This window comes from Lemur catta, chromosome 5 (genome assembly GCF_020740605.2).
Source record: "Lemur catta isolate mLemCat1 chromosome 5, mLemCat1.pri, whole genome shotgun sequence".
NCBI classification, from domain to species: domain Eukaryota; kingdom Metazoa; phylum Chordata; class Mammalia; order Primates; family Lemuridae; genus Lemur; species Lemur catta.
Genome location: NC_059132.1, coordinates 56,534,872 through 56,560,418, shown reverse-complemented (window position 1 = coordinate 56,560,418; position 25,547 = coordinate 56,534,872). Strand labels below are relative to the sequence as shown.

The 25,547-nt window shown below is 38.2% G+C and overlaps 1 protein-coding gene across 5 annotated transcripts in view; it reads left to right on the top strand.

Moving 5' to 3' along the window:
* KIF13A (kinesin family member 13A) overlaps positions 1 to 25,547 on the top strand; it is a 193,354-nt gene that overhangs the window by 70,027 nt on the left and 97,780 nt on the right. For 4 of the 5 annotated variants that reach the window (XM_045551849.1, XM_045551847.1, XM_045551848.1 and 1 more), the window contains exons 3-4: positions 3,807 to 3,819; positions 22,518 to 22,578. In XM_045551849.1, coding sequence (XP_045407805.1) covers positions 3,807 to 3,819; positions 22,518 to 22,578 — 74 coding nt within the window. Of the gene's footprint in view, positions 1 to 3,806; positions 3,820 to 20,796; positions 20,811 to 22,517; positions 22,579 to 25,547 lie in introns of those variants that run through there. The other variant, XM_045551852.1, reaches the window with a different exon arrangement.

The window sequence follows — 25,547 nt, the reverse complement described above, 5'->3', positions numbered from 1 at the left end:
ATAAGTCATCAGAAATATTTTGCATTTTCTGACAATCCCTGAAGTCTTCACTGCTATTAAATTTAGGCACTCTTCAAATTGTAGGACTGTGTTGGTGATTTAAGTAAATCTTCATATCTGGATTATGTTTAACTTACTAATGTAAAAAATTATGTCTAAGTTCTTACAATGTGCTGAGCCCTACATGAGTAGGGGGGATTGGGGACAGGGATTATGAAGGTAGCATGTGGTATGGCTTGTGTTTTCAAGAGGTTTGAATCTTAAAGCTACGTGAGACTCAAATACAGTTACTGGAGGCTATAGAACTTTCACGTGTGCCAGTAAGTGCCAAGCTGTTTTGTTGACCCTAGGAATCCTGGGGTATTAGAGGAAGTGAAGACAAAGTTGGTCTCAAAAGTTGGTGAGGAATTGAGAGAGGTGAGCCTTGAAGTAGGCCGTAAACAGTGGGCAGATGTGATCAGGCAAAGTGAGCAGACAAAGTGGGATAAAGGTGTGTAAATTGCATGAGTTGTGGGGTGAAAATACATGATGCAGGTGACCATGAAGAGATCAACCTGCTTGTCCTGAGGGTGAAGAGGGGCTTCAGTGTTTTGCAAAAATAGAATTACTATTAGTGTAGAACTGCACCTCCTTATTTTCTCTCCAAATCCTGGGACCTAGAAGTATTATTACCCATTTGTCTTCTGAAATGTCAAATTGTGTTCAATTTATTTCTTTGAATCTACACAACAAAATCTAATTCTTAGAGAGGTTCATATAATTGAAAACGAGGACTTTTTGGAGGGTGAAGGAGAGAGTGGGCAGTAGAGAGTGTCAGGAATAAACACATCTTCGGGCAAGTGTTGATGGAACGCTGTTTTCTAAGGCGTCAGCAAGCAAGCCTGTGTGTCGTGGTCTGTGAAGTCTGTTTGAAGGGATATTCTTTTTCATTCACCGGATATTTGCTTAGCAGAGACATTGCCTCTTTCTGTAGTGGAGCCATGCAGTTAGCAATAGGCTGGACCAGCCCAAGAGACATGGCTTTCACTGACATAATCAACAAAGGGCCATAATTTAAAAAATATATATATATTTAATATTGATTATGTTGAATCTGATGTTTATATTATTCATCCTCATTTCATCCTTTTCTGTATTGTTAACAGGTAAACCTTGGCACACTAAATTTTAAAGAGTTTATTTGAACAGTGATTCATGAATTGGGCAGCTCCAAACGGAAAGTGATTCAGGGGTACACCGAAGGAGCGTGAGGGGAAAGCTTTTATAGGGTGGACCCAGAAGCACAGCAGAGAAATTATTTGATTGCTTAAAGTTTTTTTTTCCCCCTCCGCCTGTTCCACCCGATTGGTTAAAGTTTGAGCAGTTGCCTTATTGGACTGTCCTGGTGGAAAGTTCCCGATAACATAACTAATGCTCAGTTGGCTGCTCCTGATTAGCTGAGCTTAAGTTTTGTTTTGTTTAGGTAGAAACCCAGGGCGTTGGAGATGTCTCAGCATATGGCCTCCCATTAAGTTATTGTAATAGTTTATATATGGATATAAATCTTTCATTTTTACATTGTAATAGCATGAGTTTTTTTAAAAGAGGATAGCATACTATATTTGATTATAGTATCAGTATTACTCACATTGGAAAATTTTTTCTTCACAACTACCAAAGACATACATCCTCTGGGGATTGTGGCAGTAACCATGCTTCCTAATAAGGGTGACTTAGCAGCCTGTCACCTAATTCAAACCTCTAGTTTACCAATTAATAAACCACAATTGGGATACACTACCTGGCTTACTTCTCCACTTCTCCTTCTGTAGCAAGGATCCTTGTTCTAAACTGAATGATGATTAAGTTTAGGTATATAATGCCATGTCTTTCTAAGTGAAAGTGATAGACTTTTAAAAAACTTAAAACACTGAAATAGGATTGGTTTTCTAGGAAGAATGAAGAAAGGATAATTGTATTATTGACCGCTCAGGAAGTAAATGTACTGCTGGCTACAAACCAGCACTGGTTCTGTGCCGCTGGTGATGATTGCTGTACTACAGCTGTGGGCTGTGGCGTAAAGGACCCACACAAGAAAACTCCCTGGGATTCCTGTTAGTGTGTCCCACCCCCATTGGGTTACTTGGTTCATCATAGCATAAACGGGAAAACTATATTTTATTAACTTGGTCCATGCTGTTTCATATGATTGCCTTATCGTGATGTTATTTTCTTCCCTTTGTTAAATAAATCAATGATTTGAATGACTTTTAAAGAATAAGTCAAGCAAAATAAGAAGGCTTAGTCAAAAGGGCAGTGCATAAACTTTTCATTATTGTCCTACCTACTTAGATGCCTTCCAGAGTAGTGTTTCACTTAAGGAAATTTTCTTGGCAGAAGTCTCAAGTTCTGTGTACAGAATGGAAATCTATGGCTTTCTTAAAATTAAAAAACGCTTGTGCATTTTTATTTATACATCTATAAATGTTTATCTTATTTTAAAGGGTAGACATACAAGTATGCTGAGACTTGCTTGATAGCAGCCAGACATAGCAGTTATTCTAGACAAACTTCTCCTCTAAAACCTGAAGACAAAAATAGCATTCCCATCGTGCCTCACTGTCTGAGGTAATGACATCAGGGATAGGGCTCATTTCCTTTCAGCTAATTGATTGACTTTCAAGAAAATGATGTTTCAGCTTCATCATTGCCAGAGCATGATGATTTTTCTTTCCCTGCACTCAAAAGTTTAGAATTGTGCACAGGATTGTAGAGTCCATGGACATTCTCTCCCTGCTGCTGAGCTCTGGGTTTTGTTCAGAGCCCTTAGAACTCTGTGAAGACCGTTGAATCCAATGATGGAGAAAAGGCATCATACTATTTTTGCTTGTACCTCTTGATTCCCATGCCCTCAGCCCTGGAAAAGCTTTTCTTAGTCTCATGATTCAATTCCCTGTGATGAAGGATTAAGGCCATGGGGAAATACACCCATTTCTCTTTTACAGTAATTTTATAGCTTATGGATGGAGGATATCAGAGATTGATCAAGAATAACTACATCAGGAAGGCCAAGAACTATCATAGGATCGCATACCTTAGAAATCATAATTGAACTTCTTAATTTTGTACACAAGAAAAATTTCAAATACTTACAAAGCAAGTCAACCTAATATTTTGTTGCCTCAAAAACTATTTCCTTTTCAGAGTTTTCTCCAGGTACAGTTTCAGTGATTTCTGAGTTATTAACATGCAAAAGAGAACATTTTTTCAAAAGTGCATGTGTGGTTAGTGGTGGGGGAAGGATGGATCTTGCTTTTAAATTTCTATTCAGGGTTAAAATATGTGAAAATTATCATCTAGAACTATGGTTATTAAGTGAGAAAAACTCCTATGTATGTATGTATTGATCAAAGGAAAATATGCATTCATTTTAACACCAATTTAAGAATTCAAATATTAAAATTGATTTTAAAATATTTGACCACGTGCAATAATGATTGTAGCATTTTTCTTTATCTTTGTACTCTCCCATTGGCATTTCTTACGATCATTAAAAGTATCTCTGAATGACTGTCTGGATCTATTCTACTAAAACAGGGAAGAAATCCATTATGCCTACTGTATTTTGAGCAAATATATAGGAGTTTATCTTTTCAGGCAGTAATATGTTTGAATTCTTCATGAAGAAGAATATCTTTTAGATCATGTTATCAAGGTGTCGAATTTACCTTATGTTTTTTCTCTTTCATTGTGTCCCTCTGATGTGGCTGCTGTGTTGACAACCTCCTGTATCTCTGCTGCTGAAATTTTTTTTTCCCATCATTAAGGAAACCTCCCAAGGTAAGCACTGACAAGGAATTTGGCATGTATACTGGCTTGGTGTGCAAAAATCCTGGATTTTACTCATTACAGTAGCCCATGCAGAACATTTGTCTCCTTGTTCTGCCATCAACAAGCAATTAATGTTGGTAATAATATAAAATTAGAATGTCACTCTGCATTTATAAAGCACTTCTGTACTTTATTTCATTCTCAGAAAGAATGCTCTGATCTTCAGAGCAAACCTGTCAGTTTATTGTTTCTATTTGGTTGATGATGAGATGAGGCTCAGAGAGGTGAAATAGCATGTCCTAACTCACAGATGGAGTGGGTAGAGGAGGTGGGACTGTATGGTGTCACCACCTTAGAACATGGAAGGACAAAATGATAACATCCTGGAATGATAGCATGACAGCTGTGATTACTGATTGATTAGACAAACTGTCTTTTTCTGTGTTCTACTAAGAATAGATGATGTCATTGGAAAAGTTCTTTTAGGTACAGATCCAACCTTCCGCCAACTTTATATGCTCCTTGACCGTCACAATGTCCACTACTTAAGAGTTGTCCCCCACTGCTCTGGCCAATCTTTGATGGCATGTTTACCAGTGAGAAGCCCAAAAGTTAGAGAATAGTTGGAGGGGTGGAGTGGGGGAAATGAGAAGTAAGGGATCTGAATGACCAGCCTCTGAATAATTGAAGGTTGATTTTGTTACCAGTGAGCATTTTATTGAGTATCAGAGACACTTAGCACCAAAAGGAATGAGAAATTTGACTAGCCCCTGGCCAGTGATACCGACTATAACTGTGGTTCCTGAGATGTACATACACTGTATGGTCAGCATCCAAGATGTATTGGGTGACTGTATGGAATCTAGATTAAGCAAGGCTTACTTTCCCCTGGGGTTATGAAGAAAAATCTAATTTGGCTCTCATATTATGGGAATTGACTAAAATGCTGTTGCATGCTTTATATTTATTGAAAGCATCATAGGTATTGTCCTTGGCACTAAGATTTCGACTCCAGTGAGGAAGGCATGCATTGAACAAATAATATGAGGTCTGTTAAGAAAGAGGAAAGATATAATGTTACAGAAGTATAGGCAGTGGCATCCTGGCTAAATCTGGGGGATCAGGAGATTCTGCTTGAGCAACTGATGTGGATATAATCCCTAAAATTTGCAATTTAAGTACTGTCTCTGCCACTGGAAGCTAGGAGTTCTCTTTATCTAGTTCTTACTTCCCTTGCTGTTGGTTCCCAAAAGTTTCAGAACAGACTGTCAGTCTTTTAATATATTTAGTTCTCCACAGGAAGAGGCATTGGAATACTGAGCAATTCTACAGATGGTTACTTAGTGAAGGAAAAGCACTGAAATTAAAAAGAGGCACAAAAACATTTTTTTTTAAAACCACTATTGCTTTGTACACGGGAATGTTCTAGTTACTTTCTAGCCAGTATATATATAGTTAGTGATTCCTAGCCTTAGCTTTGCTAAGTATCTTATGCTAGTTCCTAAGAAATGTCATAAAATTTTCAACATAAAATTAATGCTAATTCACCACATTAAAAAAAATATATACACACACACACATATACCATAAGGCACATCTGGAAAGCATAAAGATTATCTTGAAATCAAATAAATGACACGATAGAGTCAATAAAAAAAGACACTAAGTAGATACAGGCATTTCCTTGTGGATACTGTATAAATGTTGGAAGAAAATGGTAAAGGGAAAGGTGCTTTTAATGATGATTATATAAGAATGAAATTTTATTTATTTAAAACAATGAGATTTTGACATAAATAATAAGCAAAACCATCAGAGAAGATTAGTTGATTCAATTTAACAAATAATTATTCCTGGCAGGGGACAATTGAATTAGACCCAGTCCTAACATTCTAATGGGGGTTGGGTAGGGAATACAATTGACTCTTGAACAACACAGGTTTGAACCACTTGAGTCCACTTTTATGCAGATTTTTGCAACCAAACACAGATCAGAAATATATTAATAATATTTGAGGCATGTGAAATCCATATATACAGAGGGCCAACTTTCCATATGTGAATGTTCCACAGGGCTGACTGTGGGACTTGAGTATGCATGGATTTTGCCGGGGTCCCAGAACCAGTCCCCTGTGTATACTGAGGGATGACTGTATATGCACAATATAATATAAAATCCATTGTATTAAAGACCACAAGGGGCAAACTAGTAAAATTCATAGAGTGAAAGTTCTTCTGACTTCTGCATTCAGAAATGACAAAGTCGGTTATTAGCATCACCTCTCCCACTGAGGACAACTAGGACTGGGCAAAATATTAAAAACCTATGCTTGAAGGCACTGGAGATATACCAAGTTAGTGAGGAATTGCTAGACCAAGATCCAAAAGGAGGTGAAAATTTAGAGAGGTGAACCTAGTGGTTAGGTACATGCCATTCAGGAAGAAGCAGCTTAAATACAAAACAAATACATATTCTGACTATTTTGTGGGGCCTACAGAGACAGGAGGGTTGGAGTTCAGGTCCTGTCAGGAGGAGTCCTTTGTAATCTCCTTATGCTTTGGGTTGGCAAAGTGAATTGAGACCCAGCTTTGGGTGGAATATGAAGACGAAACAAAGATAAATCAGCCTTCACATGGATTGCTGTGCGGTTCCAAGTTATTTACCTGATCCAGGAAACCTTGAGCACAAACATTGGATCAAAATGATACCAGAAGGCAGGTGCCTGTAAGCACCTGGCGGAAGTGATTGTAATCCTAAGTCTTTAAAGATGCCACAGTTTTGAAAGTACAGTGTCCAACACACAATCAAAGATGAAGAAGTCCCTGACCAGATAATGTGACGTGAACATGAACAGAAATAATAAAAAATAGAAATAGACCCACAGATGCTTCAGATGTTCAAATTATTAGACACAAACTTCAAAATAAATATACTTCAAGGAGATAAAACATAAAATTGAAAAATGTTGGCAAGCACTAGAGATTATAGAAAGTGACATAACTGATTTGGAAAATAACCCAATAGATAATTCTCAATCTGAAAAACCTAAAACCAAAATTAAGAACTTATTGTTTGGGTTTAGAAACAGATAGATCTAGCTGCCCTGAATCCATTCTCAAGAATATCCAAATGCCTGGCTGGTCCATGTCCCTGCTAATCCCCTCTGTGCATTTCACTGTGGCCAAACCAAAAGAGGAAAGTGCCCTCTGAACCTTGTAGACCTCACCACCAACTTGGATTCTCTTGTCATTAGTTTGTGTTTTGCTAAGGAATATTTATTGATGCAGTCTGTGTTTGGGCAATTGTTGAGATTATGTCTAATTATGTGATGATGATAAGAATCATCTAACTGTAATGTATACTGTTTGTATTATGGGTAAGGATTTTGTACAGTTTATTAACACATATTCCAAGGTAGGAATGCTGATTAGGAGGAGGGGGAGATGTACCATTTTGATTATTTGGTTGAGTTATCACTATTTCTACCCAACTGCTACGTGGCAAAGGTCTCACATTCTTTTTATCTGTCTCCGGATCTGTACTCTTCGAACACTATTACCATTGTTACTATCTTTAATTGGGAGAGAGCAAGGAGAGGTAAGAATAAGTAAAGCATAGGGGAGACTATTCTGCATGGTACTGTAATGGCAGATGTATGACATTATGCATTTGTCAAAATCCATAGAACCATACAGCTCAAAGAGTGGACCTAACATGAACTGTGGAGTTTAGTTATGAATACTGAATCAGTATTGGTTCATCAATTGTATCGTACTAATATAGATATTAGTAATTAAGGAAACTGTGGGCAGTGGGGGATGAGAGGGTACATAGGAACTCACTATACTATCTGCTCAGTTTCTCTGTAAACCTAAAGCTACTCTAAAAACAAAGTCATAATTTCATGATTATGAAAAAAATTACTGTGATGCATCATATTAACAGAATAAAGAAGAAAAACTATGTGATCATCTCAGTAAATGCAAGAAAAAAGCCTTTGACAGAATTCAACACTTATTTATGACACAAACTTGCAGCAACTGGTAATAGAAACCTCCCTAACATGGTAAAGCTCATCTATTAAAAATCTACAGCTGACATACTTAATGGTAAAGGACTGAACACGCTCTGCCTCAGATGGGGAATAAGGCAAGGGTTGTGCTCTAACCACTTCTGTTGCGCGTTAACAGGAGGTCCCAGCCAGTGCAATAAGGCAAGAACAAGAAATAAATTCAAATTGGAAAGGAGTAAGCAAAAGTATTTATATACAGTAAGGCCATAAAGCTGGAAAACCTTCAGAAATCTTCAAACAAGCTCCTAGAACTTATAAGTTGGCAAGGTAGGAAAAAATGGTTAAAATACGTTTCTTTATACTAGCAATGAACAATTAGAAAATAAAATTTAAAAAATCACAATATTGAAAACATTCAACACTTAGGGATACTTTTAGTGAAAATTGTGCAGGAGCTTCTCAAGCCCTGCATGTGTTTTGGTCGTTTAATTGTAAACATCTGTGCCAAAAGATGGAGCTAGGAGAGTGTCATCTGTGTTCAGAAAAGGACAAAGCATGGAGTTGGACCAATTGACTGGACCAGTTGACTGAATTATATTTCCCCACAGCACTTCTGATACCAAATGTGTGGTGGTTTTACCAACACAAATACATTCTCCAGTTCTCTGAAACCAACTGTGGGTGTCCTATAATTTTATTCAATTCTGGCACTAACAACCCAGCAGAGTTAATACAGACCCTACAGGTTAAGGGCTCAGTCCCACAAGACTGCCTCCACTCTAGATGCCAGTGGACTTGTACTTCTGACCTTCTGGCTACAAATCAGGAGTTCCAGTGACTCCCTCCTCAGGTTCAATAATTTGTTAGAATGATTCACAGAACTCAGGACAGCCCTTTATTTAACACTGTCAGTTTATTATAAAGGATATGACGACTCAGGAACAGTCAGGTGGAAGAGATGTGTAGGGCAAGGTATGTAGGTGTGGTATGGAGCCCGTATTCCCTTTCTGGGGTTGTATCCTTCCACTACCTCAGTGTGTCCACCAACCCAACAGCTCTCCAAACCCTCTAGTTTAGGGGGGTTTTATCACATAGGCTTGATTGAATTGTTGGCCGTTGGTGATTGAATTCAATCTCTAGCCCCTCTCCCCTCCCAGAAGTCAAGAGTGGGGCTGAAAGTTTCACTCTCTAATCCTGTCTTGGTCTTTCTGGTAACCAGCACCCCACCCCCACCCTGAAGCTACCTGGGGACCCACAGCCACCAATCATCTCAATTCCAAGGATTTTAGGAACCAGGAACAAAGACCAAATATGTGTCTTATTGTATCACAGTGACACATCTAAAAAGAAGTTGAAACCAAATCCAGCAGTGACATATTTGGGAAGTTAATCTGAAAGCAGAGCATAAAATGAATTGGGTTTGGTCAGTAGGGAGGCTACAGATGGTATTTAGTAAAATGCAGCAGAAAAAAGGTAGTAAGGGTCTGTACAGGAGCAACGCCCATGAGACTAGAAAAGAGGAAGGAAAGAACTATCAAAATATGGCAGCAATAAAATATCCAGAACTTGGATGTTAACAGCCTACAGGAGAAGACAGGGCAACAGAGAGTTGGAGATGGCTCTGGGGTTTGAAACCAAGTTACTGAAAAATCAGTCAAAACTAAAGAAAGAAGAGCTACTTTAGTTCGGTGGGAAGTTGATGGATTACATCTTATTGAGGGTTGAGTTGGAAATGATGGGAAAGCATCTGATATGGATGCCCAAGTGGTTGTTGTACAGGTTTGCAGTCTCTATCCTAGAAAGGTCAGGTAAGTTCTTGGGGGGAAGGGTTAGGAGCGGGGAGGAAGGGGTATTTGTTATGTTGTCAAGGAAGAAAGGGTGAAGTGGAATAGAAGACATTAGAGAATAGAGGCTCATCCTGCTCTGGGGAATGGAAAGAGGAGGCAGAACCAATGAAAATTAAGAAGAGAGACTAGGTATTTGTAAATGGTGCAGCTGCTGCTACTGGGGTTGAGAATTCTTGTTCTTGTTCTCCCTGAATTCAGTTTCTTTTGTTCCTAATCCCTAAAAGTTATTTTTTGTAAGTGTTGTGTTAGGGCAAGGAGAAGATGAAGATATTCTTCTGGTTGACTTTTGAAAGTTAGATTTAAAAATTTTTATATAGCATGTGTAATGTAGCATGTCAGAATGCAAAGGGAAATTTATACAAATTTCTATCTTTATAAATTGCTTTGTACTATGTACTTTGTACTTTGGATTTTTCTCTTTGGTATGTGTTGCATTTTGCAAACTTGTACTCTTGAGGGGAGAAACATTTATTTCAGCATAAGGCACATGCATACCTTTTTTTTTTTCTTTTTAAATAGAGATAGGGTCTCACTCTGTCACCCAGACTGGAATGCAGTGGCCCTGTCATAGCTCTTAGCTCATTGTAACCTTGAACTCCCGGGCTAAAGTGATTCTCCCACCTCTACCTCCTAAGTAACTGGGACTATGGGCACATGCCACCATACCCGGCTAATTTTTAAATTTTTTTTTTTTTTGGAGACAGAGTCTCACTATGTTGCCCTGGCTGGTCTCAAACTCCTGGCCTCAAGCGACTCTTCCACCTTGGCCTCACAAAGTGCTGGGATTACAGGTGTGAGCCACGCCCAGCCATACCTTTGAATACTTTTACCAGTTGGATATTACACATTATTTATGGGAGTGCATTCTGTTTCACTTAAAAAGAAAAGTAACCTTTTGAACAAGCATGAGACATCTGCTTCTTACCTCCTCTGTAATTTAGAGGGGAAACAAAAGAGCCTTTGTCTCATCATTTTCAGAGTCAGGGTGTCTTTCCTTCTCAGTGTGACTGTGGTTTTGAGTCCAAGGTTTCTGTCTGTCAAGTATTGCAAATAGAGACAAAGGGGGGAAATTGCTTGTTAGTTTAGCCACCTTCTGATTAACTTTGGATTTGGGCAGGAGATGGTGCAGAGGGAGAAGACACAGGTGAAGAATCACTACCTAGTTATGCCATTATGCACACTCTGTTGATGAGTGCAAGAAAATATCCTTGATCACAGCAGCTCTGCCTGCAGAAGCTGTGTTTGGACTCTCAGGTGGCCCCAGAGTGTCTGGTGCATTCTAGGACCCTTTACTTTTCATGCTCTTGTCATATCTGGCACAAATATATTGTCTTCCTGAGGAGCTACACCGAGGGAAAAAAAAATTCTTCCTCCTTTTTCCATTTTCTTCTTTCATCCCTCAAGATTTATTTAGTCCTTCCATGTCTCAAGTCAGCTCTACAGCACTAGAAGAGATTTTTGAACTCCAACCATTCAAACTATCTTATTTAAAACAAAGGAAAGCCAGGTGTGGTGGCTCATGCCTGTAATCCCAGCTTTTGGAGGCTGAGGCAGGAGAATTGCTTGAGACCAGGAGTTCAAGACCAGCCTGAGCAATATAGTGAGACCCCCAACTCTACAAAAAATTAAAAAATTAGCTGGATATGGTAGCATGTGCCTGTAGTCCCAGCTACTCGGGAGGCTGAGATGTGAGGATTGCTTCAGACTAGGAGTTTGAGGTTACAGTGAGCTATGGTCCTGCCACTGCACTCCAGCCTGGGTGACAGAGTGAGATCCTGTTGCAAATAAAAAAGTCAAACGAGACTAATGCTTAAGGCATGAATTGGCCAAGACCATCCAGTGGGAGAGCTTGGCTCCAGTCTGGGCCTCCTGATTGTCAGTCAGGTATAGTCTAGTGTATAGTCGGCCCTCTATATCTGTGGCTTCCACATCTTCAAACTCAACCAACCATGAATCAAAAATATTTGGAAAAAAAATATGTAACAGTAAAAAATGGTACCAATAAAAATACAGTATGGCCACTATTTACATAGCATTTACATCATGTTAGGTATTATACATGATCTAGAGATGCGTGTAGATTATATGCAAATACTCTGTTATTTTATATAAAGGACTTGAGCATCTGTGGATTGTGGTATCTGGGAGTTCCTGGAACCAATGTCCCAAGGATACTGAGAGATGACTGTATTTACTATGAGACCACTTGATTGTAAAGGAGTTATTGTGTTTGTTGGGTTTTAGGCAAGATAGGAGGAAAGAGTAAGAAGGAAGGGTTTGGGGGAAAATGTGAATAACTGCAAAATCACCTTGTTTAGGATATTATCCGTTTTTACTGAATTTGCTCCTTTTTAAATCATTATTATGTTTAATATCTTGTAACATATGATTTATTTGATTAATTCAATCTTGTGCATTAAATTCACTTTCAGTGTTTTCTATTTTATTAATATTTACAAGTAAGGTTAGGAACTATTGAATTTCAAGGAGTTTGATCCTGCTTCTGTGTATGTAGAGTTGTTGGCATAATAGTGAGTGGAAGAAATTGACTACAGCAAGATAAAATGGTTACTTTTGGAAAGTTGAATCCTTAAAAGAACCACATTGATGTATACCAAAATCTTGGCTTTACAAAAAATTGCTTAGAAAAAAGGAAGGGAAAACCATATTATATCTATAGCTTATGCCATCTGAAGTGAGGTTTGATTCAGTCTGGTTGCACGGTCTATGGCTGCCATCATTTTCTGTTGCCTCTACCATTTTGCTGCTGTGAATTTCTGAAAACTAAGCATTTGGTCTCACGAGACAAGCTCAGTACAGTAGCCATTTAGCCACATGTGCCCTGTGAGCCTGTAATATGTGGCTGGTGTAGCTAAAGCACACCGGATTTCAGAGACTTAGTACAAGGAAAAAAAAGAATATAAGATAAATATTTTGAATATATTGGGTTCAATAAAACATATTATTAAATTACTTCGTCTCTTTTGGCTTTTTTAATGTGTCTATAAAAATATTTTACATTACCTATATGGCTCACATTATATTCCTGTTGGACAGCTCTGTTTCAGACCAAACGCATGGTTGAGTACGGAACGTCTTTCAGCATCCTTCCCAAGGCTTTTGCTTGTTTCCTTACCCAGTAAGATGCAGCACTCCTACCCTCATCCTTTAACACTTTTGCCTTTATATCTGGGCCCAAGAGTGTTGCAGCGGCATGAACTCAATGTCAGCATAACCTTCTCACTGTGTATTTTTCCTAGGAATTGTTTTGACTTATCCTTTCAAAATTCATTAATTAGGCAAACATTAAATGAGAGCTTTTTGAGAAAAGTATCATGTGAGGAGTCTGTGGGACTTAAGAGGTAATTAAACTAGTGATTCCTGCTCTCTAGAATTCATAATGTGATGAGGAAGATTAAGCATATCAGAAAATAGGTTACAATAAACATCAGCATTCACTACTTCAGTACTTTTTATCTTTGGAGGAAGAAAGGCTTCATAGCTAAACATGGAGCTTCAGGAGGGACTTCAAGTACGTGTAGGGTTTCAGAAGGCAGAATCAAGATGTATGTAAGGGAGACAAACTAGAAAGTAATTGACATGGTAGGAAGTAGTGGGTTGCACGCTCTGGTTAGAGTGTAGCCTACATGAAAAGAAGTTGTGTAGTGAAAAACTGGGAAAGTGTGTAGCTTATAGAGGGTAGGAATCTGACCTTAATCTGGTCAGCTGTGAAGATCATTTAGGATTTTCCTGCAAAAAAGTTACATGATCAGAACTGTACATGCAAGTAACTTATCTGGCTGCAGTGTACAGGATAATTGGTTAGTGTAAAACACAGGGTGGATAGCAACTTAGGTTCATTTTATAGTAACCAATTTGTGTGTTAGTCTGCTTATGCTAGATGATACAGCAGTAACAACCTTAAATGTTGAATGGCTTGAAACAGCAAAAGTTTATTTTTCTGATGTTGCATATCAGCTAGATCGACTATAGCTGTGCATCATGTGACTTCAATCTGAGCCCCAATGTGAAGGAACAGCCTCTGTCTGGGACTTGCTAATACCATGGCAGGGTAGGGAGGGGAAAGAAAGAAAACCATGCAGCGGCTTCTTAAAGCGGATGCCCGGAACTGGCGTACATCACATTTGTTCACATTTAATTGGCCAAAGGAAGTCAGACAGCCAAGCCTGAAATCAGTAGGGCCAGGAATTATATTCCTCCTGCTAGAGGCACTGCAAGTCACGTGGCAATAGGCAGGGATGTATAATCCTCTTAACAGGGAGGCCAGCGAGTCATTTGGAACAGTAATACAATATACCACACTTTGTCATTCTAAATCACATTACTAAAAATTGCCCAAGGTTTTTTTCTTTTTTAAACAAAAAAAAAATCCTCGGAAACATAGCACTGTATGTTTCTGCCTTGAAATTTCTGCAGGCTGTGTCCCACCACCCTTTCCTTCTGCCTGGCCTTGTTAGAACCAGATATTCCCGCTGTAACTCTGTGCCTTCAGATGCCTGCAGTGCAGCCGGCAGAGTACCGGGTTGCGTGTATTATAGGCCCCCAAGAGAAAAGTATATCTATCTCCCTTGTCTCTTGGTGCTGATCCATCTCCCTGTCCAGAACAGCAAAAACCTCTATACCAGGGAGAGTCTCTTGAATCCCACCTGGCCTGGGTCATCCCCAGCAGAGTGAACTCTCCATCAGCCCTTTCCAGTGTGATTGGACTGAAAGTAAATGTTTGCAAGCGCTGGGCTGCCTCAGGTCCTTTAGGCGCTGGTGGCCTTGGGCCTTGGAGTCAGCCCAGCTTTCTCCTCTCTGTGGCTAGATGCACCTGGCATGGTGAGGTCTTTGTCTGAGTGTTCTGAATAGAGATTGCTCATGGAAGGCGATGTCAGGGTCTCTCAAATTTAATGTTTTATTTTTTTTCCTTTTTTATGAGCACTAATAATCATTTATTAGAGATAGCAGATAGGATCATACAGTACGTAGTTAGACATTTGCAACTTATCTTTTGGGCTTTTATTGAAGAAGAAATAGTCTGTGTTTGAAAATATCCATATTACCTTTTGAATGTGCTGTTGGAGAAGTTATGTGGGTGGCTAGGTTTTTTGTGGAGAAGTAATCAGGGCATGAAAGAACTGGAAATACCGTAGGTTGTGCATTTGTGACACTCCCACCCTCACCCCTCAGCAACTGGTGAAGCAGATTTTTAAAATGAATGATAAAGGATTAAACATGAAACAGGTAGAGTATTTGAAAGAGTTAGAATTGAGTTAGTGCTTCATTGCTTATGCACCACTAGTTTATATGTGTACAGTGTTGAATGGAAGCTCTGTGCTGCTATAAGATTGGTCTGGGTTTTGAGAGGACTACTAAAAACTTCCTGTTTTCAGATTTATTCATTAAATGTATGCAAGCATGAATTAGTTCTTCCAAGAGATACCTTCTCCATGCACCCTTAGAAATTTGAACTGCAATGCAGAGTAGTACTTTCCACAGACAATTGCTTCCTGGAACAGATTGTGAATTCCCTGAGATCACGGATGATGCCTTATTTCTTGTAGATATGCAGCAGATGCTGCTGACTTTGAATCTTTAAGATGTTTTAACATCTTCACAGGTAGTGTTGACTGTGTAACCCAAGACATTGTTTGGTATGTATATAGAGGCATATATAAAGGAATTGATTAATTGCATTGCAAAAAGATAACAGTTACTTGACAGATTTTTAAATGGAAAAGTATTTCTGTCAATAGAACTCACCAGTAATAAGGGTGATGGTTCTGGCATTCCTTCTTTGTCCCCAGTAGCAGATATGTTCAAATATAGGCAAGAGTTTATGCTGGCAAAGCTGCTTTTGTAAAAGCAGCAGTAAAGACAGTTCTGTGATCACACAGGCTTTCAGTGCTGGGATTTCAATTTTCATCCAGCTTCTCTGATATGAATGAAGTCTAACTCGTCTTTTTTTTTTTTAATATTCTTCACATCTCTGATATTAGGAAAAAGATGAAAAAGAGAAAACTGTTCAAACTTGGTATTGAAAAGAAAATTTCAACATGAAGTGAAATATAGTACTTTTTTTTTGTATGACTCAGTTCTTACAACATGGTATGCTAAAATGTGAACAAATTTGAAATGTCTTTCCACATTAATTGTATTCTTTTAAATTGACAAAATTGAAAAGTAACCACAAAACAAGACGTTGGCAAGCTAGTATTCCTAAAACTGGAGAATTGGGGGTTTGCAGAGAAATCCTGGGCTCTGTTTTCAAAGTAGATCGTGGTAGAATAGGCTGTTAATGGCAGTTGGGTCTGCAGATGTGAACAGCTACACAAAGCAAAGCCAGTCCACATAGAAATAACTGTTTTCTCTCAAAGGAAGCCTTTTTGATTTTAGATTTGGGAGCTAGGAAGTAGTGTGTTTTGCATTGATATTTTTGACACAGAACCAAACAGTCTGTAGCAACTCTTCCACTCATAGCCTTTTTTGCCTTTTCTCTTTTCTTTCTTTCTTTAATTCAGCAAATACTAAGCACCTGACTACTGTGTCCTGTACCTATACTATTGGGAATAAAAAAATGAAGTGATGGCTCATGTCTGTTATCCCAACAACTTGGGAGGCTGAGGTGGGAGGATCACTTGAGCCCAGGAGTTTGAGGTTGCAGTGAGCTATGGTCATGCCCCTGCACTCCAGCCTGGGTGACTGACACAGGGAAACCCTGTCTCTAAAAAAAAGAAAAGAAATAGCACAGTCCTTGGCTCAGAATATTGACGGCAATAGCTGCCATATACTCAGTTATACTGTGTGCCAATATTATATTAGTAGGTATTTTGCTTAAGTTCCCACAATCCTAACTTAATGTAAAATGTGCAGTTATTTCAGTGGATGAGTGTGTATTAGAGAGGCGGAGTGGCTAGCTAAGACCAGAGAGGAGGGAGCGATTACAGAGGGAAGTCAAGGAAACATCGGAGGAGGTAACATTTGGGCAGGTCTTGAAGAGTGACTTGTAGCTCCCTGGCAGAGAGGTGAAGTGAGGAGCAGGAGGGCAATCCAGGAAGGAGGGGTTCCCTTATGTTTTTACATTCCTGTCTCTTCTTTTTCTCCTGGACATCTCACCATGGACAGTACACCCAGAGGATTCTTAGTCATTGGTGGAGGCTCTCAGAGCTGAGAAGGTGGCTGACCATTGCCATAATGTACAGATGAATAGGGGGGCTTGCTCCTGTCTTTTTGGGAAAGGAGAGAGAATCCAGTAAACATACAAATAGTGTCTTAGGGCACCACCTGTCTTGTCATTACAGTTGAAGTGAAAATGGAGGCTTTGACAAAGTACTGTTACCCTGTTTGTTGTTCTACTGGCCGTGCTACTGAAAGATTTGCACTCGCTGGTCTGTACTACTTCAAGCAGTCATCATACATGGAAACACAGATTTACGGGAGTGTTTAATTAAGAGGGATGCACCAAGAAGTTGCTTTAAAGTATAAATTCTCAGTTTTTTTTTTTTTTTTTGGTAACGAAAATATTAGGAAAACCAAGACATCATCCTCTAAGAATTAATAATATAGCAGAACACAGGGAATCATATATAAACAGGTGTATGTATATACATACATATACACACACACAAAAATCTGATTAGACAGCTGTGGAATTCAGAGTACTGAGTAGTTTCCTTAAAGGTTTCATAAGGGAGTCCCATTTGAGGTGACATTGAAAGATTTTAATAGAAATTGAGAGAGGCTAGGTGTTGGCTCGCTTTGAAAAATCTGACATGTATGTCCAGAAATACTTATTTGCATGAAATTAAATTATCTTGACATAATAAGCATTAGAGTCATCACTTTCTGCCTGGGGAGGGTATATGAGGGGTGGGTAGTAAAATGATTTTGAAAAAAAAATATTCATTTTTTTTTCCAGAATAATTATTTTATATTCTATCTTTTTAACTAGATTGTAAGTAGCTAGAGGACAGAAAGCATGCCTGATACGTATTTGAGTTCCCTACAGGACCTAAAACTGAAAAAGGGGTCTAGTGGGCACTAGGTGATTGCTTTCTGGATTAAACGTTTTACAGGTGAACGTATTAGTGAAAGCGCACAACTACAAAGGATAAACAAAGGGATACAGAGGTAATACAACTGAAAGTACCTTCACATTTGGTTTTTATGGATCAGGAAACGATTACAGATTACATTTCTGAAAACATTGATCCTTCTAGTTCTCTAAGGAATATGGAAGATACTTCCTTCATTTCTTTCTAACTGTAAATTGAATATTGCTGAAATGCTGTCAGAGATAGGACTTGCAGATAAGGGTGGAGTTTGACTATGCTGTGTGCTGCTCATAAGTCCTGGAGCTCCATTACCTCAGAATATATATCACTCAACACATTCGCCTTATTAGAAACAGCTTCAGTAACTTTACTAGATGTTGAGTGGTTCACAAAAATGCACAGCTAACATTTTTAAGAGACTGATGAAGGTGTAACAGATGTACAGCAAGCTGCAGGGAATTAAGCGCTGGTATGAGTTTGACATCTAAGAGGAAGGAGTGGGATTCTGAGAAGGTGGGGTCAAATTTTGTTGAAAAAAATGAAGACAATGGCTTTCAGATTTTAAAATTCACTAGAGACCATCTGTACTTCTGGCTCTTTTTCTAGTTGAAAAGGTATGAATGCCTTTACCAAAAAAATGTTTTCACAATGTTGGTTGCCATTGATAAAATATAAAATTTATATTTGGTTTTTGTTTTTATTTTTTTACTCGTATGCATTAGGAAGTCCCCTATCTCCCACATTCCAGCTACGATACTAGTGACTTCATGAATAGATGAAATAAGCATTTAGGAATTCCAATGGAATGAGTTAGAAGTCTTAAATAACATTTCTCTAATGTGGTGGCTTTGGGAAAAAATTATTTTCTTTTTGTTCAAAGTGGTCAGTTTGCAAGGAATAAGTCTCAAAAAATTGGTCCTCTCCCTTTTGAAATGTCAATGGACTTTGTGTTGGAAACTCAAAACTATTATAAGACCTAAGAAAATCATGTGTCCTTTTGTAATAAACCTGTGTTATTCAATTATAATTACATTTTTGCCATGAAAAGAAGAATAATAGTTTACAAATAGTTTATTTATAGTGCTAACAAGAGATTGCAAGGGAAACGATCAGACTACCTATGACAGAGAAATTATTTTATTTTATTATTTTATTTTATTTTTTATTTTATTTATTTTATTTATTTTTGCAGACAAGAGTTCATACTCTGTCACCCCAGCTGGAGTGCAGTGGCATCATCATAGCTCATTGCAACCTCAAATTCCTGGGCTCAAGTGATCCTCCTGCCTCAGCCTCCCCAGTAGCTGGGACTACAGGTGTGCACTACTGTGCCCAGCCAATTTTTTCTATTTTTAGTAGAGATGAAGTCTTGCTCTTGCTCAGGCTGGTCTCAAACTCCTGAGCTCAAGTGATCCTCCCACTTTGGCCTCCCAGAGTGCTAGGACTGCAGGTGTAAGCAACTGTGCCTGGCCCAAAGAAATTATTTTAAACATCTTTAAAACTGCCGTAGTAATAGTCATAACAAATTTTTCTAGTGACAGTGAAGCAGGTAATTGTTCTAATTTCTGTGCAACCTACAAATTGTACATGATGTGACCGTGCTTGTTTATACACCTGAACCATGGAATAACGGTGCTAAAGGGGACCCCAGTGTTCATTTAGGGACCAGATCTTGATTTGACCATTGACAGAACCAAGTTCCCCCAAAACATGCATGTGGAAATAATGAAACATCTAAAAAATATATTCTACAGTTGAACCTCTGCTTATTCGTAACAGTTCTCACATCCATTCCATGCTCTTGTCTGCATCCCAACTCCTTCCCCTGGTAATATGTTTATTAATTGAAAAAATATTGTGTACAGTGGCTTCCCTGGACGAGGTACTGAACTAGGCACTGAGGTGCATGGAACATAGTCCCTGCTGCCAAGGAGCTCACCATTTAGAGTTGGAAGTAAGACCCGCACAGAAGAACTGAGGCATAAAACAGAACCACATGTGAATAGTGCCATGGGAGCCACAAAGTGCTGCAGAATTTCATAGAAGGGCAAGGGGACTGGGGAATTGCTTCTAGCTGAGATTAAAGAGAAAACAAAGTAACAAGAATTTTTCTGTTCACTTGGTTTTAGGGAAATCACTCAGATTCCTGATCTTTCTTCCTGGTAAATGTTTAGTAATATAACAACCTGTACTCTATGACTGGTTTGAGGGATCACCATTCTAAATGCCTGTGATCAAAGATTGTGAAATTCAAGACATAATGCAATTCAAGGGGAGGCCGGTATTCGGCAAGCAAAGAACAGTTGTATCTGTCAGTACTGTCAGGGCCCTTCTTTCCTCTGCGGGGTTTTAATATTTGTCTGAGTTTTAGGGGGTAAATGCTTAATGAAAGTTTTTTTTTCATATTTCCTTTTATTAGCACAACAACTTTAAATGGTTAACTCTTTCATTGTTAGAAATGGAAATTGTCACAGAATTTGGAATGATTCTTACTGACAGTAGACCCTTAATTTGGGCTGGATTTCATTTTATTTCAAGGAATGTTACTGTGAATATAAATCTCTAGCTTTTAATCTTGTATGCAGAATAGCAAACTGTTAAAAATAAGTTTGAGGTAGGCATGAAAAATTAACATATAGGAAATAAACGATTATTCCACCGTATATAGCAACAATTAAAGAATTCATTGGGTATCCAGAGAACAGTAAAGATACTTTTAAAAAATTGGAAAATAGCTTCTGTTGGCTACTTAAAGTAAGGGAGAGTTGACTTAGGTCAAAAGGAAAGGAAAATGTCCCAGGAATGAAAGTTAAGTATTATAAGATGCCATTAAAGGGAGGTTGTGGAATCTCCTTTTCTGGAAATGTTTAAAAACAAGACAGATCTTCATCTCTCAGGAGAAGTGCTGAAGTTTGGTCTTGCCCAGAGGCAGGAAGATTAACTGGATTACTCCTGTGTGGTCTCTCAAGTCATTGTAGGAGGCTTTGAATGCAGTGAATATTCCACACTCTGTTGGCGGAAACTATTGCTTCATAGCTATTCCTCTGAAACTTGGTTATTATAAGACGAGAGTGAATGTTTGTGTAAGTAACAAAACCGAATTTGTAAGTAATGTGCATTGTATATACCTGAGTCAATTTTAAAAACATTGAAGTATGTATGGTGCTGACACTATTCAGAGTATAACTTGGTCTTTAGTGATATAAAAAATATCTGCTTCCTTGAAAGGTCTCAATGCCATTAATCAGTCAATAAATAATTATAAAGCAACTACTATGAACATTGCAGGCTTCAACGATGAATTAGATACAGTTCCTGCCTTCAAGAAATTTAGTCTACAAGGAGAGATAAAACGTATACACAGATCATATACGTGATAAGTGAAAAACAGAATAATTTGGATAGGAGCCATAAAAAAGGATTAAATGGTGTTGTGGAATTTCAGAGAAGGGAAAGATAATTCCTTTGGATTTAACTAAGGAATGCTTCCTGGAAGGAAAATGCACTGAACTGGGTCTTAAGGAGCATGAAGCATTCTGAAGGGTGGAAATGAAGAGGAGAACAAGAACAGAGGTGAAATTGTACCTAGTAATTCTGAGGTAAGGACAAGTTATGCCAGAGCAGAGGAACTTGGGGGAAATAGACTAGAAAGGGCCTCACTGGGGCCACTCTCAAATGCCAGGCCACAGAGTATGGGTTCCATTTGCTCAGTGCTTAAGATTCCTTGGAAATGATTAAGCATTAAAGGATTCCTGTCCATGGAAGGTTTGTAATTTGCTATTGGGATGGCAAGAGAGAAAAAAGGCAATAGCAAAGAACCCAGGAAAGTGGCTGCTGTCCTCTGGACCAGAATTTGCTAAGGGTTATAGTGAGAAATAGTAGTTTCAAGGGATGTCAGTAGGGTACTCAAAAAAGAATCTCCTCATCAAAATTAATTGGGGAAATAAACAATCAAATGGGTTTCTTTACTGGAGGACTTTTCAGAGCCTTTAATATTGAGAATTGCATTGAGAATCTCAAATAGGGTAAAGTGTACACCATTTCCAACATGATTTAATCATGTTTCGTGGGTGAGCTCAGGAGACTACTGTTCCTTGGAGCACACTTTGGAGAACAGTGCTCTATGCATTTGGTAATAAATGGGTAGAACACCAGTGGTTAGATGGGAGTCCTTATGGAGGAAGCATAAGCCATTCGTGGTATATAGTAGGCATTCAGTAGCTATATGGAAAATTTATGCAAGAGTGAATTATTGATTTAATAACAGTACTTGGCCAGAGATTGCATGCCAAAACAGAAGAGGGGAAGCAGTCCAAGATGGGAATGTAAGGAGTTTTGAACTTCAGCTATGCTAGAAATGATATCATGGAAAGCTAGGAAAAGGAACTGGTTTAAATGAAATGTGATCATTTTACTGTTACCTGAGAAGCTAAGAGAGATCCAGCCAAAAGGTTTTGGCAGATGCTGGAACTGTGGCTTTGGTGGGGAAGTGGTGGTGTTTTTCCTCATTAAGTATATCATTTTTTTTTTTTTTTCAAAATCTGGTTAAGATATCTGGTTATTTGAATTCTGGATGAATGACAGTTTTCATATGCAGCTTACCTAATACATGAAGCTAACCATAAATTTAGTCTACAAAAACCTTCATGGTTAACAAAAGTACCAAACCTGTAGCCATTTTTAAAAATTAAACAGTTTTAGGTATCCTCATCTTCATTTCGATTTTTTTTCAGTCTGATTTACTCATAAGGAGTTAATTTTTAAGTTTAATATTTTGTTCTTCCATTTAGGTATTTGCCTTTGATTATTGCTTTTGGTCCATGGATGAATCTAACACTGCAAAATACGCTGGTAAGTTGACTCTCTGCACCTGATAGTTGGACCTCTGGTCTCTTCTTCCATTACATCTGTTTTCCTTAATTACTCTGGAGTTTTATTTTTCCCATGTAGTACACACCCATTCTTTCCAACTCTAGCACATGAGTTTTGAAGTCTGTGAGATTTGGTTTCAGAATCTGTGTCTGCCACTGACTTGCAAAAAACTTGGACAATTTTTTTTTCTTTAACTTCCTTAGGCTTCAAGTTCTTCACCTGTAAAGGGAGGTATTATTATTTTCAGAGATGTTCCAAGGATTCGAGATGATGAGGAAACCACCACAGTGTGTTAGGGAACCACCCCCATTTAGCCATAAGTGTTAGCTGTTGTGATAATCAGATGAAGAAAAGGTGTCATTTGTCATGCCATTCCTTGCCACTAACTTTCAAGTCATCCCCTGCTCTGTTTATATAAGCAAAGCACATGTGTTGGTTTCCAGGGCCTGCTGAGGTCCTGAGTGCCCTAAGCAGTCGGTGTTCATATGAACTAAAATTCCATGTTTCTCAGAGAAATGCTGCCTCCTAGCCCCACCTGTTGCTAGTGTTCTATCCTTGAGGCATTTTATCCTCACTCCATCCAACACAAGTGACTCCTATTTTACTATTTATCATCATAGGTGAGTCTTAGGCCTACTTACAAGTCAAATGCAATCGCTGTAGATCAAGAAGCATTTGGTTTAGTGGAGGAAGTCTTTAGTTCCTTCCCATCTGATTGTGTCTCCCATTTTCTTAGATGTTTCATCCTTTTTTTAATTTATTTTTTTAATTGACAAGTAAAAGTTGTGTATACTTTCCATGTACAACATGATTTTTGAAATATGCATACGGTGTGGAATGGCAATGGCTACATTGAGCTAATTAACATATGCATTACCTCACAAACTTATTTTTTGTGGTAAGAATGCTTAAAATCTACTCTTTTACCAATCTTCAACACTACGATACATTGTTATTAACTGTAGTCATGTTGTACAATAGATCTCTTGAACTAGATATTTCATCTAGTTATTTCTACTTATAAAAGCGTCAGCTGAATGACTTTCTCATTTAGTTAAAAGCAAAAACAAAAATGAAGAGAAGAGGATATAGGTCTTATCAGATTGGGAGGTAAAAGGAAGTTACTTGCTTATAGGGAACTTTTTGTTTATTGACAGCTTTTTCCTTGCCATATAAAGCAAATTTGTTGAGAAATCAATGCATAATTTTTTGAAAAGCTAGTTTTGAACTAGGAAAATTCCTTTTGTTGCTCAGATTGGGTGAATTAGCATTTCTAAACATCATTCCTGCAACTTCAGCAACGTATTTTATTAAAGTGAATAAGTATTTCATAATGTTCGTTGTAATTAATTTGTCTTTTTATCAGCCCTTTGGGACTTTATATAATAAGTTCTACAATCTGGAACAGTCTGTCTTTATTGTTAGCTCTATATTGTATTTTTGTGCTGGGTGTGTGCTTTTAGATTTAAATCAACAGCGAAAGTAAAACATTTCCTACAGTTGCAGAGACAAATAGGGACAAATGCTATGGCTATGCAAAGCCCATTGTCTACCTTGTTCAATTGATGTTATTCAGGATGCAGCCAGATATATCTTCTTGCATTGGTGCTCTTCCCAGGTAATTCCCAAATACTTTCCAGGACTCCTCATTACCTACTAGATAAAATCTATACTCCTGGGACTACATTTAAGGTCCTTTTTTATATAGACCCAGTCTTCCTTCCCCACCCTCTGTTCTGGGACTCCCCCCACCACCCATTCTGTGCCTCAGCCAAATGTCTGTTGTTGATTCCTCTCATATGACCCAGGAAGCCAGAAAGTCTCAGAATAATTTTTAAGTATTCATGAAACCCCTACTGTGTGTGCAGCCCAGGAAGGCCTTGAGAAATCCAAAAATAAGTTAGGAAGCAAAAGAAATGCATGCATATCAAACAACATTTTGAGGTAATATTTAAGCTCTAAATGTTACAGGTTTGCAGTATTAGAGAAAAATCCAAGGAGAGACAAAATCTGGAAAGGCTGAAATTGTCAGGGAAGACATCAGAGAAGAAGATGGGACTAAAACTGAGCATAAAAGTTAAGCATGGAGGAAAAAATAAGTATTTGAGGTCATGCATATGTTAAGTAGCCTGATTGAGCCATTCCACAATGCATACATATATCAAAACATCCTGTTGTATACAATAAATATATTAATATATAATTTTTACTTGTCAATTAAAAAAGAAAACATTAAGCATAGGATTTAGTCCAAGGGGAGCCTAGCAGGCATCCAGAGAAGAGGAAGCAGTGTGGTGTCTACTGGGTTTGAATCTCAGGACCTCTACTTTGGTTCTCTTGGACAGTTTCTTTAATTTCTCTGAGCTACAATTTCTTTTCTGCAAAATGGAAATGATAATACCAGTGTCATATGGTTGTTGTAAGGGTTAAATATAGTTCACTTTATGGGCTGGTTAATGGAAGGTGCCCAATATGATACTTCATTGGACTTTTCTGTAAGGCAACGTGCAGAAGCATGGTGGTAGCGCTGGTCTGAGCGAGAGGTGCGTCTTGGGGGGACACTGTGGGAGACCTATTTACGTGCATGTCAAGTGAGGCCAGGTGATAGGAAATTCTAAAAGCTAAAATAAGCAGTTTAGACAGATATGGGGAAAAACAGGGGTTATTGGAGTGATGTGGTTAAAATAATGCTTAAGGAAGATTTTTTTTCTCTTCCTTTTCCATACTGTCTGGAACCTTCCATCATTGCCCACAGAGAACACTCTAGCCTTCTACAGTATATCACTCACGTCCCTGCATAGAGGACAAACTTTTTTTTTAACCACAAATAACTTCATTAAGCACAGATGATAAAATTTAATCATGAAACTCAAGATCTTTGTAGGTCTTTATTACAAGTAGTATGTTCAGATATACTTAAAAAAATAAAAATGATTTTTAAACATAGG